The 19,699-nt window shown below is 44.0% G+C and overlaps 1 protein-coding gene across 1 annotated transcript in view; it reads left to right on the forward strand.

Annotated features, from left to right (window-relative positions):
* Nucleotides 1-8,282, forward strand: part of POLR1A (RNA polymerase I subunit A) — a 35,099-nt gene extending 26,817 nt beyond the window's left edge. Inside the window, exons 29-34 of the mRNA XM_063337293.1 lie at nt 392-502; nt 1,327-1,608; nt 2,235-2,435; nt 3,210-3,327; nt 4,588-4,752; nt 7,282-8,282. Coding sequence (XP_063193363.1) covers nt 392-502; nt 1,327-1,608; nt 2,235-2,435; nt 3,210-3,327; nt 4,588-4,752; nt 7,282-7,382 — 978 coding nt within the window. The 3' untranslated portion in view covers nt 7,383-8,282. The remainder of the gene's footprint in view (nt 1-391; nt 503-1,326; nt 1,609-2,234; nt 2,436-3,209; nt 3,328-4,587; nt 4,753-7,281) is intronic.
* The last annotated feature ends 11,417 nt before the right edge of the window (nt 8,283-19,699 follow it).

Genomic DNA, 19,699 nt, shown 5'->3' on the forward strand with positions numbered 1-19,699 from the left:
TCAATGAGATAAAAGCATATTACTCTCCATTTGCTGACAGATCAATGTGCTGTTGTAGCAGTGGTTGTCAAAACTTTGGGGAAGATGCTTTTTTCATTGAAAGGTTTTGGCATGTTCCTTCTGCCACTCCTCTCCCACCAAGGACTGTCATATCATCAGGCTGATAGCTTATCTGTCTTGTAGACATTCATCTTGTTTAATGTTAAAGTTATCGTGAGTGTAAGTTCATTATTTCCTTATAGTAGTTGTCTTACAGAAATTAATTTGTCCTTAAAGGTAGACCATTGAACAAGGGATTGTTAAATTCCAAATATATGGCTAAAGCCTTTTGAGGCAGTTGATGCTTCCTGGCGGTATCAGCCTGATTATCTTGTCTGTCATGGATTTCTAGACACAGAATAATCCTTCAGCAGAGGAAGAAGAGAACATTGTTGACGCGGAAGCTGATGAAGGGGATGGTGATGCTACAGAAGCAAAACGGAAGAAGAACCAGGAAGAAGAGGTAATGATTTTATAGGTGCTCAGGATGCACATGAATTTCCAGTTTCCTCTGCCTTGGTTTCAGTTGGGAAGGAAAGCTTCCATTGAAACAAAATGCTGGAAAAAACCATACCCCACTTGAAAGGGGATAGGAAAGTCTCTGCTTTGTGCTGATGAGTTTTGATTTGGAGGGACTCGCGATGGCCTTGGTTGAGCCCGGTCACTGCTGTCCTTTAAGAGTGATAAAGTACCATGCAAGTTACAGATGGAAGAGATCTGTGTTTTCCAAAGCCTTGTCCGTCAGGCATTGGGTAGATGTGTCTGGCAATCAGGTTGTCTGTGCTGTATTTCACCTTAACTTTACTTATTGCTAATTTCATGCCATTAATTGTTGGGTTTTTTTAAAGTTTATTGTGGTTCTTAATAAATATTCTCCCTGGCTCTGCATGTTTCTCCGTGTTTACTACTTCATAATTACTGCTTAAAAGATGGGTTGCTGTAACTTCAGCAAGAGGGTAGAGTAATTGAAAATCCCGAGGGAATCCCGTCATCAGAGTTGGATTGTGGGAAGAGCCTTTTTCAGGGGGAGAAAATTAAATCCTGCTACAGCCCCAGTAATGTGTGGCATCTCAGACTGTATTGAGGAATAATGGCAAGATTATAAAGAAAGAGAGACTGAACCAAATCTGTTGTATTACTTTCTTTACAACAGAACTGCATTTTCATTGTATCATAGGTGAGGTACTTGCAACTCAGCTGTCAGGAATATTGGTGAATAAAACTATTCATGGTGTGCTTTGCTGTACCTGTTCTGGCTCAGATAATTACAATATTATTTCTTTGTAGGTTGATTATGAAAGCGAAGAAGAGGATGGGGAAGAAAACATTGATGAAAATCTAGAAGATGAAGATGCTGAATCAGAAAAAGAAGAAAGGACTCCTGGTGCTGAAGAAGATCAGAATGAAGCAGATGGTGGTGATTCTCAACATCTTTCCTTTATGTCTCAGACTAAAAAAGAGAAAGATCGATTACTTCAGTCAGCACAGTTGCGAGTGAATGCTGTTCTAGAGAGCCACCCGTCAATACAGGATTACACATTTGACACTGAAAATGAACTTTGGTGTGAGGTAAGGTGGTGGTGCCTGGAAACATCTGTGTGTGGTTGGTTGCTCCCTGGTTGCATGTAGCTCCCATAACAAATGGCTCAGTGGAGTGCTGCTGTTTTGTCTCGACAATGCTATATTAATACAGAAAAGTAGTAATACAAATGTATTTCTTGACATAATTCTTAGTAACTTCTAACTTTCAGAACCCCCAATGAAACTTTTTTTAAAAAAATAGGTTTTTGGCGGGCTTACTGTGTTTTTAATCTAAATACGATGTACTACTGTGTAGCTCTTGATAAATAAAAGTGATGGCTGGACAGCTGAAAAAATCCAAGCATCTTAAAACCCAAACAAACAAAACCCACAACAAACACATACCCCACCACCCTAAGAAAAGCCACCCAAAACCCAACAATCATAAGTTCAGAGACCTTGAAAGCATTGTGTATGAACGGTCCTGGGATGTGGTGTTCGTATTAGCATCATTCAGCTGCAATTCTAGTCAGACATTTATGTTCCTGAACACATAGCTAGGGTAATTCCAGTTGTCGACTTTTTGCCTAAAAAGAAGTAGGCTGGTCATTGAGCCTAATGTTCAAGCTTTCTTGCTGACCAGCACTACCCTGTTTTTTTTTTTTATCTCTTAGGTTTCATTGGCGCTTCCGTTGATGAAGGTTTACTTCGATATCTCCTCCTTGCTTGTCTCTCTCGCACGAAGCACAGTCATTCATGAAGTGAAGGGGATCACACGATGCTTGTTGAATGAAAGTACCAATAGGCAAGGAGAGAAGGAACTTGTTCTGAACACCGAAGGGATAAACCTTGCAGAGCTGTTCAGATACTCTGATGTATGTAACCTATTTATAATCTCGATCTTGAATGATCTTTTGTGTTCTAGGGAGGGATGATGGGTGCCATCAGGGGTGATGGTAGCCTTTTCAGGTCACAAATTCTCTTCCTTTGCCTTTTTCCCGCCAGATATGTTCAGAGCTCAGCAGAGCCTTTTCTCAAGGGGAGCTTGCAAATCAGTTTTTGTGCAGCAGCCCAGTGTCTAATGACGGATAATTCCGCACCACGCTTGTAACTGTGTCTCTAAATGTTACTTGAGGGAGTTCTTTCATCTAAATGAATTGCAGTACTTGGAGATGAATAGTTCTGTTATGCCATCTACCCCATAACCCTACAAATACAGGACTGGTTTATGCTACCTCTTCCCTACTACTTTTGCTAAAAGTTCTGTCTGGTTGAGACAGACCGGGCATTGCATTGTATTGCTTGCAAGACTTTAACATGTTCCTCTGCTGCTTGGGAAGGTTTCTTTGTTTGCTTTTTCTAATTTCAGGTCATTTTCTTCTGCGCTGAGTTTTGATTCCAGTACTCTTATTCACATACAAAATGCTGCGATCGCTAGCTTAAACATAAATCCCCAGAGTAATTTTTGTCTGTATTTGACTCCAAGCTGCTGCCTACTTGTTCTGCAACTGCTGGTGCTGCTTAAGCTAATGAAAAATGAAGAAAAAAAGCTGTCTTAGCTTAAGTTGTTTGGAAATACAGAGTAACTACTGTCCTACCTGGTGTCTAACTACTGTCCTATCTTGTATCTGTGGTTTTTTTGCTTTCAGATTTTGGACCTGAACAGACTTTATTCCAATGATATTCATGCCATGGCTAAGAATTATGGAATTGAGTCTGCCCTGAGGGTGATAATAAAGGAAATAAAAGATGTATTTGCTGTATATGGTAAGATTTTGTTGTATTTGTAAAGGTAGTCTTCATTATCATATAGATGGGAAAACCGAGCCACAGTGCTTACAAAGTTATGTTTTTGCATGATCTTCATTTATGTGTAGTTCTAAGTTGCACCTTTTCATCATTTTCATCATTATAGTGTCTTCTGTGGAGACTCTGTTAGTTAATTGTTAGGTTCCATTTAATCAGTAGAAAATTCACTAGACAAGGTTGAATTTGTCCCCTTTTCACAGAGCTCTTCTATTTGGGTATATTTATTTTTTGCCAAGCTTGGAAGGTCCAGACAAACTAACTATTAACATCTGAGGAACCTAACTATGGTAGACTGCATAGTGGCCCCAATAATAGGATTAATCCTGCCTCACTGTAGCTTTTTAATGATGGGACTGTAGGCTCCCTTTGAAGTTAAGTTTTTATATCTTTCCTGAAATAGCTGTGCTGCATTGTCTGAATGTTTTTCTCTCTGCATAGGTTTTTCAGAGAGTCCAGGCAGCCAGCTTAGGCAAGATGCCTGACTTCGTAGGCTGCTAAAATTAGGCATGTTGAATTTCCCTTAATTGAGCTAAGTCTTGTTATGAATTAAACTATTGAAAAGAGGCAAGATTAATACAGCGAGAATTTTAGCAACCAGTTATATCAAACAGATTTGCCAGCTGGCAGCCCAGAGTGGTCTCACCTCCAAGTTGTTCAAAAACTGCTAGGTAAACGTTGACAGAGCTGTTAATGATTCCCCCCTTACACTGACTCCTTCAAGCATTATTTAAAAATAAGTGCTGTTTCTTTTTAGCATAAATGGGGTTTTCTGTGGATGTCTAATATCATGCACAGAAAATATCAGAACCTTTCTGGCTCCGGTGCCTAGCTACTGCAGGCCACCAGGTGAGGGGCCAGAGCTCTGTTCCATCACAAATGGATGGATGCGTGATCTCCTTCTGCATAAACAGAGATGATGCAGACCTTACTGATTTCATGTTGAGGAACTCTGCCACCTCACAACATTCTTGACGTTTTAGTTTCCCTGGAGAGATACTCTCCTATATTATAGTGAGGTTTGCCTCCCTTGGATATTTGAGGGAAGCAGTTAAGCCAGCTACACACAGAGAGGTGCAACTGCCAGGAGAATGTTAATAGAGATACATTGTGTAGATTCAGGAGATTTAATTTACTCCTGATTTTTTTTTTTTTTTTTTTTTTTTAAAACCCCAACCTTAGCCCTTGAATGCTCTGATGATTGCTTTCTTGTGTTCTTAGGCATTGTGGTAGACCCTCGTCACCTTTCACTTGTGGCAGATTACATGTGTTTTGAAGGATTTTATAAACCGCTGAATCGTTTTGGAATTCAGTCCAACTCCTCTCCTCTGCAACAGATGACGTTTGAAACCAGCTACAAATTCTTGAAGGAGGCAACAATGATGGGTAAATGGTTTAGTTTGTACTACAGTGCTGCAGCATTTCACATATGCTTTGTTTTCATGGTAACTTTCCACTAGTTTGAGTAATGCATAATTGCATTAGGGAAAAAATGCCAGAGGCTAAAATTTTAATTAAGCCTTTGCCTAGGAAAACGTTCCAGATGTTTTTAATACAATTCTGTCAGCTTAAATTAAGTCAGCTCCCACATGTAATTTGTGGGGTCTGTGGCTCCTTTCTTTAAGAATTAGATAGGCATTTTTACAACAAACCTTAATATTGTTAAGATTTGTTATAGCAAAGCCTTTTAACAGACTACTAAATCTGCCTTTTTCTGTCTCTACCATTAAAATTGTCATCTCTGCTTTGTTTTCATGTCTGTATTATAACTCCTATATTTTCATCTCTAGCCTTCCTATTCAGAATTTTATTGTGAGAACAGTCCTCCTGATTTTTACTTTGATTCTGTTTTTCTTCTGCTTTGTAGCACTTTACTATCTTTACTTTTTGCCTCAAACACAGGCAAAGGGTCAGACTCATTTGTCTAATGGTAGGTTTCTGGTGCCAGTGAGATGCCCAAGAGTATCCTTGCAGCCCTCTAGTTGCTGCTCTGGAAGGTGTAGGGGTCACATGGCTACATGGATTGTTTAGGATATTTAAAATAGCACTAACCATCTACATTAAGGAGTCCCATCCAAAAACACTTGTGCTTTAAGTCTATCATTAGACAGTTTGCTTGATGTCATGCTTTGGATACTAATTACGTCTCCCTTTTGCACATAGTCTTGGTTTCTGTCACTTGCCAGTTGGTCCTTCGGGGAGGCTCCTGTGCTGCTGCCTTTGCTACCTGATACAAATGGGAAATGCTGTCAACATGATCTCTTCAGCTAATATCTTAAACTGCCTTGCACAGATGTCAGAGATGCTTTTATTACTGAATTCCATTTTGTTAATGCTGTTTTCATACCTTTTCCAGGAAGGTAATTTGGATTTTAATGAATAGTATTGGTTACAATTGACTTAAAATTAATCTGAAAATCAAAAAGTAAAATTGTAAATCTAGGGTGAAATTGAATAGAAGAGGATGTTTCCTGCACAGTTGCACTCTCACTCTGGGTTTACATTATATCACATATTGACGTAGAAATAACATAAGGTTTTTGCCAAGTGAAACATAATTATATTTATGGATAATATTATTAATAAAGACATGAAGTGCATACTGACAGAAGTGCATGGTGAATTGGCAGGAAAGTTGCACTGATTACAAGTGGAGGGAGTTATTGATTTCACCAAGATGGAAATCAAAGTTGTAATGTGGATTGCAGCAGTCTGGATCTAATTTGCTTTAATGTAACTGGTAACTTGACTGTACATTTAAAGAGATACTGCAAGGGTGTTCGCTTATGGCCCTGATCAATACGAAGGAAAAAAGAAGACTTGTGACCACTAATGTAAGACCGCTCATTAGAGTGCAGGTGCTGATGAGGGTTTAGCGTGCAGAGAGCACACTGCATCAGAAGTGAGATCCAATCTCTTTGGCTGTTTGTTCAAAGAATAACTCTTTGTTAACATGGCGGGAGCACACAAGACAGTTATGACTGGTTTGGTTAATGATCTAACAAAGGACCCTTTTTTTTTTTTTTTTCTTTTTGCTTCAGCTGAGACACATTTAGGAGCAGCTATTTAATTATTCAGCTGTAGCTGAGATCAGAGCTGCAAGCACATGGCATACACTGTGCTACGGTGCAGCTCCTCCCCCCATCCTCTGTATGATACAAAGTTTGGGATATTTTATTCAGTAAAGATGACCCAAACTTATCAACTTTAACAGTTTTATTTGCAATCTTCCAACTGCTCTAACGATGAAATTCCAGCTTGCTGTAGTTAGAATGAATGAAAACAAGCCTGGTGCTTATAGAAACAGTGAAAGCAAAACAGTCCTAGCCAGACATGTCATCTGGAGAGCTTCCAAATTTCTGTGACACTATTTCGCTACAGTGAGTAACCACAAAATCAAAGGAATTCATGGAATGTCTCTTCAGTGAAAAGTTCTCTTCGTATCTAGCCAGAAGGATTTAAAATCCACATCAAAAGGATTCACTCTAACAATTGAAAAACGCAGCACTGAAAAGGGAATCTTTTTGGTTTTGCCTCACTGATGTATTTTTTTTTAGTGATCCATTTAATCAGCAAAATGTGTTCACCAGAAGGTCAAATCTCTGTTCTCTTAGAATCCAGAACGTGTTGTCTTTTTATGCTGAATAGGGAGAATTTTAGTGATGTGTGCCCTAATTCTCTGCTTGCATAAAAAGATTGGGATGAGATAATAGTCCTTGTAGGAAGGGGTAGGAAGATTTCTCCCAGAAATACAAATTCAGTCTGAACGGTAGGTGGTAGTGCTACCTACCCCCACTAGGGGGGACTGAACCAGATGACTGCTTGCATGTAAACCAAAATGATTTCTTTTCAGCACTGACCTCTGAGAAACCTTTGGAAACGTCCTAATATGATGTTGTTTGAATTCTGTTACAGGCGCCCATGATGAACTGCGATCCCCTTCTGCGTGCCTAGTGGTTGGAAAAGTTGTGAAAGGAGGGACTGGTTTGTTTGACCTCAAGCAACCCCTTACATAGTATTTTGGTTAGGATTCTGACTACAACGTTCATTGTAAGATACGTATGCTCTCTGGCTATGCAACAAGGGCACATACTTTGTCCCCAGTTATCTTCCCTGTGCCAATAGGTTTGTTAATCTGGATACCTGATGAGCCTAATCTATTTAGTGAGAATGTCTGCACCTATAGGAGCTATCCTTTGATCCAAAGAAATGTTTATTTACTGTTCATTAATGTAAAAAGTGAGATTATTGGTTTACACAGAAGAGAATAAAATGAAGGAGGCCATCTGGGTCTCAACCAGGCTGTGCAACAGCTGTGGCGGACAGAAGTCAAAGCAGAATCTGTTTATGCTGTCTGATATTTGTGGGGCAAAATCCCGTCTGGGTGGGTAGTGCTAGTTGCCACACGGTTGTTATGTGACAAAATTCCAGTATTGGAAGTAGCACTCTCAGACTCACAGGCTGAGCTGGGCAGTGCTGTGCTGAAGCTTCAACGTTGTATTGAAGCATCTGTGCTTGAGGCATATCCTCTTCTTGTGCTGTACTTGCGTGCACTGCCATGACTTTTATAACCTTTAGAGGATGCATTTTCCTGTTCTGCTACTTCATTCATGATGTGTCTGCGACACAATTGTTAAATTTCTTGATTAGATGAAGACCGGAATTCAGAGTGTTCGTGGTTTCTATAGGCATTTTCTAATGCCTACTCATGACTTCTTTGTATGGAACAGATGTCTGCACAGTGAGAAACCTGACATTTGATAAAGATTTATTTCTTAAATGGCAACGTGAGCTGCTGTAACAGTGACTGCACAAAAGACTCCTGTAAGAATTACTGAAACAGAATTTTTAAACTATTTTTGCTTAAATATTTGGTATCAAAGAGGGTATTTAATAAAGGACATTACAAAGAAGTATTCTGAACACCCTATTATGTGGCTGTGTTACTGAGAGAATTTTGTCATGCGGCCAACAGCCATCACTTTGACTCTGATGGCTGTTAAAAATCGTGTAGCTGAGAGCTGTTAGCCACTCTTCAGAAATCAGACTTTCTTGTTTTACATTTGATTTTAATCAGAATTAAAGTAGTTAAGTAGTTAACAAGTAGTTAAAATTCCTTTGGGTTTGCAAGTTTTCTATCAGATTGTTCTCAGTGGTACCCCTAAGCTAGTGGAAAAGTGCCAGAGCTCACTTAGCCAGCTGAGGAGCTCCTACTTCCAGTGGAGCTGCGCTAACGGGGATTAGATCAGGTAGTGGGAGACGTTGCCTTGGGATTGTGAAAGAGCCTTTGTGGAGTATCTTGATGGACTCCATCAAGGGGCCTCACCCCCTTAAAACTGTGTCAAATGTACTGCAGATTGCGCTGAAGCTTAACAAATGCATTAGGCCGGTAAGCTCTCAGGTTTCACTTCGCAAATCTTCGTAAAAGATTTCCTTGTGTCTCTCTCCAGTCTTAGCACCTGCTGTGTATTCCTCAGAAACGTGTCATTCTGCGAACAACCTGGACAGAATTGGTTGGATACAGTTTCACAAATGGTTAGATGGGAAAGAACAAATGTGGTAACAAAAAGATTTTTAATTTCAGGCTACAGTCTATACTGTTACAGACCATTTGCCGAGTAAGATCCCCAGAAGGTATTCACAGTCCTGCAGTGAAGAGCATCTATGCCACATTTTCTATCTGGAGATGTGGCATCCTTTAGTGCTCTGAAGAGTTTGACCTCACTCACTCATTCATCCAAGTGTTCGTATCACCTCTCTGTGAAGCTTAAGAGGTCGCTTTGATTGTGTCAGGGTAATGAATTGCCCTCAGAGTTATGGAGCCGTGAAATACAAGGAAATTTACTAGTCTTCTATTTTGGCATAATATAACCACATGCAAATACTGCGTATTTGAAATGTGTGTATGTGAAATTATGCTGTGCTGCAACTGAAAAGAGATCGAGTTTCCCAAGCAACCTGATGTCCTTTTCTAGATACCAGCTTGCTTTTCTGTTGCTGTCCGAAGCTCCTGTGGCCAGTGCTGCCTGTAGCGATCCTTCTGGCAGGCTTGCTTGCTTCTTCAGTGGTGAGAAGTTGTCCTGTGTGGTGGTGGGGCAGCAGTCAGCCAGCGTGCTTTAGGGGAGCAAGGGGTGCAGATGATAAATGAGCAGGGCAGTAGAAGCCTATAAATATTACATAGTCTTGTTTTGAGAAAATGTACCGAAGTTACTGTCCTTTGCGTTACATCACATTGTATGTCACGCTGCTGTTTCTTGCTCCCTGCGGAATTGGCTGTGCAGGAAATGGTGATGAATTCAGTAGGTGATTAGTCAGTCCTGTTCCCGGGTTATCAAATACTGATGACTATTTAAAGAGTCTTTCGGGAAATGCGCTCGGGCTGTGGCAGGATGAGCCAACCCCCACTTTCAGTTTTGAGTTGCCTTTAAAATTTTGGTCCAGGCCAGGATCCAAAAAACTATTCAGATCTGTACTGAAAGAACTGAGGTTGTAGGAAAGCCCCTAACATTACAATTTGGATCTTAATATCTGCTTAGGAAAGCAAAGGAGGTGGTTGCTCCTGTTCATGGACAGAAGTAACACGGGAGAGAGTATGGCAGGACTTCAGATGAGAGCCTGTGTCTTCAGGGTGGAGAACGGTGTGTATTTTGGCAAGTGAATGGGCTAAGTTTATGCTGTGAAGGAGAGGCAGCTGAGGTAGCAATTACTCTTAATCCATTGCATGAGTGGGTTGGCTAGGGAATCATCTAAACTGCCCTTTATGAGACGGGAGGAGTTTCAGTTTGCTTAAAATTCACGTGTGCAGAAAATGGAGGTAGAAGAAATGTGCTGCTTCCTGTGGTCAGAAGACTTTTTTCTTTTCCCACAACATGTAGCTCTATTCAGGTAGATGTTCTGTGTTTAAAAGTGTCTTCGTTTCCTCGCAACGATTCCTGTCGCTGTACAGTTCTTTTTGAAGCTGTGAACTACCTGCCCTCAAACATAGTCTGGGAGAAGGCTCTTTCGCTGCTTTTGTAATTATGTAAAACAGACAAATGGAGTCAGTTTTGGCTTAAAGGACCCCAAAGAGCTGGCAGTAGATGGGATTTCATAGAGAGGAGGAGATCACAACTGAAAGGCCAGAAGAACAGGCTAGAAAGCCCCTTTGGAGCATGAGAATGAAGCTTTGCACATCCTGAAATAAGATGGGATTTTATAAGTGAGACTTCCATTTTCTTTTTTCTCCAAGTATCTTACTGCTCTGAATCAGAATTCAGCGTGACTTTTCTGCTGCTAAGGAAACCTGGTTCTCTCTGGTGGCAGATGAAGCTCGACTAGTAAGAAGTGGTGAAGAAACAGATGGCACTGAGAACTCTTTGTGCTGTTTTTGAGTCTTTTCTGCAGCGTCTTTCTTCAGCTATCTTTGACATTACTTTGACAATTATCAGAAATAATGCAAAGCGAATACTGAACAGTCAAATCTTACGGTGATTTCCTCTAGTTTGTGTATGTATGCTGCATTTCTGTTTGTAGGTGATTTAGAAGTCAGATGCAGTGCTGGCTGGCACTGGCCACGTTCTTAATGCTTCTTCCCTGGGAACCATCCCTTCTCTTAACTATCTGTAGTGTAACAACAGCTCCCTGTAACTACAGCTGCACTGTAGGATGCCAAGATACCCTAAGACTGCAAAAACGTGGGAGGAATGAAAGAAGAAAAGGTACCTTCCCAAATTGCTTGCTGCCCATGTGTTATTTCCATTAATAATAGCAAATGATCTGTCTGGAAAGCTAAACATTATAAGTTTGACTGAATGTGCACTCCGGGAGCAGGCTGGTTAGCATATGCAGATATGAATGCTGGGGGAAGAGGCTTTTTTAAAGCTGTAACAGAAGGAACTTAAAGTTATTCAGCCAGAAAGGGAGGCAGTGATCTTCATCTTCTGGTCATGCGTGCTTTGGCAAGCAGGGCATATATTGTGGGATTTATCCTGCTTGTATGGTACAAAACACCCACTGGCTGATCCAGATTTGTTACCTCTAAGATGAAGATAACAAATCTTTTCAGTATGTTGGTATTGGTGAATCAGCTTGTGTTTGCATGGCAGTTGGAAAGTGAGCTATGTTCAAGCTTAATAAGTCGTAACAGAAGGCTTGTTCTTGTCAGTAAACATTTAAGAAATCCTAAATCAGGCAGTGAGAATGGATACAAATAGGAATTAGCGCTTCTTTCGTCTCAAAAGCAAAGCTAAATGTTAGAAGACAGGGAGCAGAAAATTTTGTTTTGTCTGATTGTTGGTTCCCATGTTGTTATGCTTGTGTAGGTCAGTAACCAAGCAGTGGCAACAACACAGCTCGAAGAGATCTTTAATCATTCTGAACCTCTCTGGACAAACCACTTGAAACTTGCCAGTAAGTACGGAAATCTGGAAGCTACCTCATCTGCTGAGGAGTTTGGCAAGTACAAGGGCGTGTGACACCTCAGGGACACTTCACACGAGGTCAGACTGTGGTGACTGGGCCACGCTCCTGCATCTGGCTGGCTGGCTGCAGGCAGATCAAGCCAAAGCAAAAACCTTTCTCTTCTCTGGGATTAGATCAGACAGGAGAACTTGTGAACGTCGTTCATAAAGGCTGAGATCCAAGTGTTTTGAAGGTTTCGGTGCTGAACGTGGCAGTGTTGATCTTTGGGGTGGATGTGAAGGCTGGGCTCCGTAGGTGTGAAGATGACTGCTGTGCAGTAGGTGAGAAAGAGTTCTGTCCGTTGCAGCTTGCCCTTTGGCAACCTGCTGACTCAGCCAGAAGGGAACAGTGCAAACCGTGCATCTGCACTCCCTGCTTTTCATTCCTGTTTTTATAGCACGCGAAGCAGTACGGGTGATGATTCACCCTGAAGACCCTCAGTTTTGTTCTGTAAATAAGTGCATAATAATAATGTAACTAAAAGAGAGCAAATGTGGCTTCTTTCTAAGTATGGCCAGGGAAGAGGAGGTGAACCATGTCTGGTCGTGCCCGTGAGCCCGGTGTTGGGAGCAGCTGCTAAAGACACAGGAGACCAGCTTTGGGCTGTCTGCAGTGCCACGAGAGGCTTTAAACCCACCTTGGTGAGTGCCCTAACTACCAGCCTGGGGCAGGGAAACTTCAGTTTTCCTGCTTTGAATCTCCTTGCCGCTGCTGGAAGTAATGTGCTGTTCATAGGGATAAGGGAGGGAGGAGGTCAGCTCCGTTCCCAGGGGAAGGGAGGGGGAAACTAGGGCTTTCTTGGAAGACCAGAGAAACCTTTCTCATAGTGTTTGTGCAGCCTCATACAGAAGGGTGGAGAGAAATCCTGCTTCAAAACAGGATTGCAACTAACTCTTTTTCAGGATTTCAAGGCATTTTTTGTAGTGTGAAAGACGGGGGTTGGAAATCCCTCAGACAAAAGAGGGTTATGAAGCCCTGTGTTACAGGGGGTTACAGCACTGTAACCCCCAGGTGAGGCAGCCACCCAGCTCCTTCAGCGTTGCCTTTCTCTGTCATTTCTGGTTTGCTCTGCAGTGCAGTACTGGTGGGGTGAGGCCTGAGGATGCTCCTGGTGGGAGGCGAACACTGGCAGAGCAATGCCCGAGCCCAGATGCTGAGCCAGGGGTATGGTGGGGTGCTCAGAGTGCTATAGGGTGAGAAATCAAGGTACCTACAGAGCTCCGCTGCCTGCAGGGTCAAGGGGCAGCCAAGCAGCGGTTTTCAGGAATGCAAGGTCGATCAAGGGAGACATCATTAGTGCATCCTCCACGGAGGCCTGAGCCGTGGAGCTGTCAGCCAGAGCCAGCCCAACAGCTCATTCCCACTCCTGTTAGAGCCAGGATTAAGCAAGCAGCTTGTTAATGATGCTTTACAGTTTTCTGGCTTAGATCCCTTGAAGGAGCTGACTGTCCAATTGCCCTGGAAAACTTTAGGTCTTCACGGAGCTGGAGAGGATGTAGAGCTGTTCCCATTTTCCTGGGTGTAGCACACTCTGCCAACTTTGGGAAGATAAATGTTACGCATCAGCTGGGCTGCCTTGAATCTGGTGGGGGTGCAGCTTGGTCTGCAGTAACACTGCTGCTGCTGTTTGGGTTTTGGAGCCTTGCCTAGCACTATAGAGAGAATAACAAGTGATCAAGAAGTAACAGTGGAACATTAATGCAAACTGCAATAAATACAGAGATGCATTATTAATGGGACATTAAAGCTGAAAGGGCAAGTAGCGCAAATCGTATGCTGACAGTACGACAGCTCTGCAGAAAAATCCCAGGGCTGTACCTTGGGGAAAAAAAAAAAATCGGTGCTCTGTAAAACACTTCAATACAGGGTTCTTCTGCTTCACGTTATACTGTGTTTCCTCTGCCTGGGATCCTGGATTATTTCTGGAAGATGCAGAATGTGAGGTGTGTTTGAGACCCAATAGCCTCGTGAATGTAAATAATGCTACAAACCAGGGCAGTGCCTTCGGGCATCCCACGGGAAACAGCTGTGACTTCACGGATCTTCTATAATTTTGGATGAAGTTACAAAACTGGATTTTTATGAGAGTGGGAAGACAGCGGAGTCTGAATTCCTGCTCTTGCCAAGCTCAGGCTGGGCAGAGGTTTGAGACTGGACCCAGACTGGTGCCAGGTGAGGGGCAGCAGCTGGGAGTTCCCGTTCCATCCCCTCTTTGGAGAAACAGTGCTGGGGACAATGATAGGTAATTTTACAGTAAGTGAAGCTCAGGCAGCAGCTCTTATGCTTTCCCTTATGTTTTGGGGCCAGGCCAGGGCTCTGAGCAGGAGAGTTGCTGAAACAGCTCTTTTAAGGTGCTCATGCATCCCATCCTCCACCCGCCAGGCTGCGGGTCTGCTCGGTTCTCTCTGGTACAGGAAGATTACTACAAACTCGTCATCCTTCACTGGAGATGGATCTAATGCCCACGCACGTACTCCGCCTTAACAGGCCAGCAGCAACTGGGTGACACAGCACATGGTTTGAGCGTGGACAGGATCTACCCCTTTTACCTTGACCCATGGAGTCTTATTGACCCAAATCTTTGCTGCTAAGTGGCTTCAGTTCTTCATGTTGGACCCTCAAAGCCCAGGCAGTGCTTTTGCAGGCTCTCAGCTTTACCCTTCAATTGCAGAGGTTTCATAGGCGTTGGTTTGACTTGCACAAACAGCTCTTGCAGCTGAAGCTCCAGCAAAGCCAGTCCTTGCTGTGTCCAGCTTGACTCTGTTCCCCAGCTCCGTCCCCAGCCCCAGCACCCCGGTTTCCCAAGAGCCTCCCCCTTGCATGAAGTGATCACCCTCTCCAAAAGCCCATGACAGCATTGCCCCTTGTCTTCCCCCTGGTTCATGTTGTCTTGCCCAAGTTGCTGGTGGGGCTGGTGCTGTGGGAAGGGGGAGGGTTGTGTCCCATGCTGCTGCCAGGGAGGCAGGGGACGGGCACGAGTTGCTGCTGCCTTCCCCTTATGCAGTGGTGGGATGCGTCCTCTCTGCCCAAATGCCTCCCCTGCCTGGAACGTGTGTGTCTCCATTGATACAGAAACCAGTCCCTCCCTCCCTGGGCTGAGTGGCCTGTGACCAGAGAAGGTCCCCGCTCCCTCTTGGCCAAGGGTTAGTTACAAAACCCGGAGCTGATACTAGCTGCTTCTCCCTTATCTATAGGGAAATTCCGTTGCTTCAAATTCAAGGAACTTAACTTAATTTTTTTTTTTTTTTCCTCTTTTCGGCCAAGATCTGTCATCCCAAACTGTTTCCACTCCAAGCCATTTATGGGAATGAGTCCTTGCTGGTTCACTTTGGGGGTGGGATGGGAGACCAGCATGGCGCATCGACCCAGCAAGGCCACAGAGCGTAAAACCAGGCTGGGATTCATCCATTGCAGCTAAATCCTGACGTTACAGTCCAGGGGCTGTGCCTCAGGGTTCTGCATTTCCCAGGGCCTTTCTAACTGTGACTTTAAGTTGGCTGCTGTGACTTCTTTCCACGCTGTGCTGCAAAGCCATGGGAGGCAAATGTTTTCTGCTCATGGATTTGTGGGTATTTTTTAAAGGAAATGCTTATAATGGGATTGAGTTTTCTTCCTGGAAATGCTGAGTGGTTCCAGAGAAGGAAAGCTTTTTGTCACCATGGTGAAAGGGGTATGCAAGTTGGATTCCTGAGTTCTGTCATCTATGCAAGAAGATCTGATCCTTTAAAATGAGGTTTTAGCGATAAGGAAGCAGAAATGTCGACACGAGGAACACAGACATCCCGAGGAGTTCGTTTGACTTTGGCTTTTCACCTCGCTGCATCACCACAAAAACCCCAAACAAACCCCAGAGCATGATATCTCAAACCAAGAGAGAGGTGTTTTCCTGGTGTAACAAAACCTGACGTTTCATTTGCAGTCAACAGAAAGATTGCATCTGAGCTTTTCCTTAGGGGAGCTGTTTAAGAAACCCACAATTTTTGAAGTGATTTTAGATGTGAAAAGGTTTGTGCTACAATAAAATAAACCAGCCAGTTTTCAATACCTCTCCGATTTTTTGTCCTCTAATGTTTTGTCACTGCGTACCTGTCATACAGAAAGCATCAGCTCTGCAGTGTCTCTGTGGTTTCCTAGCAAAACCTCACACCGCTTAGAAAAAGAATTGTCAGATGTGGTATCATTGAAAGTGGTACCATTTAGGTGGGTATCTGTCAAAGACTGTATTTACAGTCGCTGTTTGGGATGACAGGATGAGAAATCCTGGATAAGCACACAGAGTTAAGCAGTACCCAGGGGCAAGAGAGAAGGGGAAAGGACCAGGAAAAGTCCTGTCATTTCCATTAAAGAGGCAGTTGACACCTAGGTGCGCTGGCGAAGAAGATTACTTCTTAATTATGCATCTTCACAGTGATACAGCTACCTGCCAGCCAACTATTTGTAATTGTACTTAATTACCTCAGAGCATGACTTCAAAAGGCGACACACTCTGCAGCATCCAGCTGTGCTGCACTGCAGAGGGGGCAATGCCACGGGGAGCTTTAAGCCCTCGGGGGCGTTCTTGTGCTACGCTTTGCGTTGTCTTCTTTTCTGTCTCAGTAGCAGAAACATCACTATTTTTCTTGCAGCGTTATTTGGCGGCTCCTTCTGGTTCTCTGGAGGACTGGCATCACCTCGTCAGTGCCCTGCTATCAGGTCAGGCCAGAGCATCTCAGCCTTCGCTTCCATAGAATCGTGGAATGGTTTGGGTTGGAAGGGACCTTTAACGTGCATCTAGTCCGACCTCCCTGCAGTAAGCAGGGACATCTGCAACCTAGACCAGGTTGCTCAGAGCCCCCTCCAACCTGACCCTCTATGTTTCTAGAGATGGGGCATCTCCCACCTCTCTTGTTCCGTTCTTGTCTTGTTACAAGTTGATTAAACGCAATGAAGCTGGAGGAACTCAAAGCTCCCGCCAGGCAAAAGGGAGAAGCTGCAGGGTTAAAGCAAACGTTCGTAACGCTCACAAGATCTGGGCTCTGTTCCCAGCTCACATGCAGATGTCTCGTGATCTCAGACAAATCGCTCCTCCGGGCGGGGGGAGGCGGGGGCTCATCGATGATGCAGTCCATACTTCTTTAATACAGGCACTTTGCAGCACCCTGTGAGATTTGCCAGCAGAAGCCACTGCTCCTAAATAAAGGCTCATAAACCTGTTTCCTGGCCGCATTTGCTGCCTGTTTCTGCTTCAATTCTGATCACGTCAAAGATGTACAGTGCTATTTTTGTTAACTCCGAAAGCCCTGTGCAGAGCTTGCGGCCACTTTTGAGTCAGTCCTTGTTTTAGCACCCTGCCAACCACAGTCATCCTTTATTTTGCTCACCATGGCAAGAAAAGAATTACGGTTAGGAAGCATTATTATATTGTCTTGTTAAAGACAGAAGGGGCCAGAAGCTTTTCTGTTTTCATCATGCGTGAGTCCTCTGCTGTGCTGGTCCAAGGGAGAGAGAAGATTTCCTAGCACAGAAGCTCTTTAGCCAACTGTAAGCACAGCCTCTGCTTTTAGCATAAGGGTTCCCAGTCTGCTTTCCTACCTTCTGCCCACCGGGAATCATCAAAAATGATCCAGACCCCCAAGATGATGAATCCCAGGAGGACCCAGAGCTTTGGGTCCTGCTGCCTCTTTGCTGCTTGCATTTGTCTTTCAACGTTGGGTCAGCTCGGATGCGTGATGCTATTTCTGCAAACTTTGGGAGCGTGGCAGAGGACTCGGGCATTTTTTGGCAGTACATACGTTAGTATCCTGCAGACTGCAGTCATCTTCTGCTCTGCTCTGATGAGAAAAACAGCGTGTTTGGGAAGGAAGCAGTCCATCCGAATGCAGTTTCCCTCCGCTAGATAATCCCCTTCCGGAAGAGAGAGGTGTGATGATGCACCGAAGAGGTTTAACTCAATTCCCAAACGTCAATTACATCTGGTCTCATTAGTGTTTTACAGGCAATTACTCCTCACACTAAACCTTTCAAGAGGCAAAATACCCAGGAAGCAACCAAGCCCCTGAGGGAGAGGACCAAGGGAATATTTTTAGCTTTCATCAGTCATTATCTTAGATTTCGAGCAGCCCCACCAGCCTTAGCTGTACCCATCGCTGCATCGCTTAAAGCTCGACTTGGTGTCCCCTTGCACGACACTGGCTTAGATGAACTTCTCTATTTTTTCTCAGCTTCAGCTGATGACTTCCGGATGGTGTGGAAAGCCCTGCGGCAGAAAACACCCACCTCCAGAAACCAATCCCCATGGCAGAAGCACTGATTTTGGGGTTGTTTATAGGACTCGGGTGAGGATTAGGGGCCAGACTGCTGCATACAGCTAACGCTTTCCTGGGTGTGCCCTGATGCAGATTGTGAGCACGTGGACATGGTAAATATGTCCCTAGGAACAAGGTTTCCCAGCATAAGCCTGGGAGATCCCTGAGATAGACCCCACATGCTCTACTAGATCACTACCATCAAATTCATCACCCTCCCTATTGATCCACAGGGCACGGTCTTCCCCAGCCCAGGGCTTTTTTTTCTCCCTTGTGACTTCTGCAGAGGTTTTGTTCCTGCTCTCAGGCCAGCTCAGGAGCTTCCCTCCATTAAGAGAAGCAACAGGGTCCTCCGAGTCCAAGTATTTCCCAATGAATGGGACCAACCCCAATAGGAGCAACCGCTACCATGAGCCCAAACTGTCCTGAAGCTTTTGCATGTGGTTTAAGAAAAGGATTTTCAAGGTTTTTCAGCTGGACACACACTGAGCACAGCAGCATTGCCCTCCACATGGGCACACAAGCGTGGAGTTGCATTCGAAACAACAGAGATCAAAGCGTGTTTGCTGTCCAGCTGTTAGATGTTCAGTGGGTGCTAAAAACTCCCCATTTGCCTCGTGTTTCCTGCTCCAGTGGGGTATTTTGGGGACTGGGGTCTGGCAGATGATTTGCTGAGATGGTGGCACATGTTGAGAAGCTCCTCAAATGGACAAAAGGAGACTGAGGGCCGACCTCATGGCTCTGTACAGCTTCCCGAGGAGCGGAGGTGGGGAGGGAGGTGTTGCGCTCGTCTCCCTGGGATCCAGTGACAGAAGATGTGGTTCAAAAGCTGTGCCAGGGGAGGTTCAGACTGGACATGAGGAAGCATTTCTTTACCGAGAGGGTGGTCTAACACTGGAACAGGCTTCCTAAAGAGGTGGTCGATGCCCCAAGGTCGTCGGTGTTTAAGAGACATTTGGACAATGCCCTTAACAACATGCTTAACTTCTGGTCAGCTCTGAATTGGTCAGGCAGCTGGACTAGATGATTGTTGTAGGTCCCTTCCAACTGAAATCTTCTCTTCCCTTCTCTCAGGGCTGATGTGGACAGTAACTCATTAACTCAGACATTAACTCAGATCATTAAAGGCAGAAAACAAAGTAAAATCCAAATGTGTTACCTTTAAGAAATCTTATGCTATTGGGTACCCTCAGATTATGAATAACTGGAATCATTAATACTGAAAATAAGGCAATACCTCATTTAATTAGTAGTCAAGAGGTTGGAAGATGGAAAAGAACAGAGGTGAATGAAGAGAAGGAAAGAATTAATGATCTGGTAAGCAAATTGGTGGATTTCTTTCCAATGGAAATCTGGAAATCTATTCCTGAGTTACAATAGGCCTTCAAAAAAAAGATCAAACCATCAAGCTGGGTTGTAGTCATGGGTATATCAGGGCTAGACCATGTCCTGGGGGCCACTTTTGTGACCACCAACTTCCTGCTAACAGTTTTGACCAAAAGGTTCTGCTACCCATCGCCTTCCCAAGCCACCCCTGCCCTCCCCACTGCTCTTACAGCTTCTGGCTTGGTGGGAGCTGCCAGGAAGGTGCCTTTCCCAGGTATGGCTTC

This window comes from Chroicocephalus ridibundus, chromosome 5 (genome assembly GCF_963924245.1).
Source record: "Chroicocephalus ridibundus chromosome 5, bChrRid1.1, whole genome shotgun sequence".
NCBI lineage: Eukaryota > Metazoa > Chordata > Aves > Charadriiformes > Laridae > Chroicocephalus > Chroicocephalus ridibundus.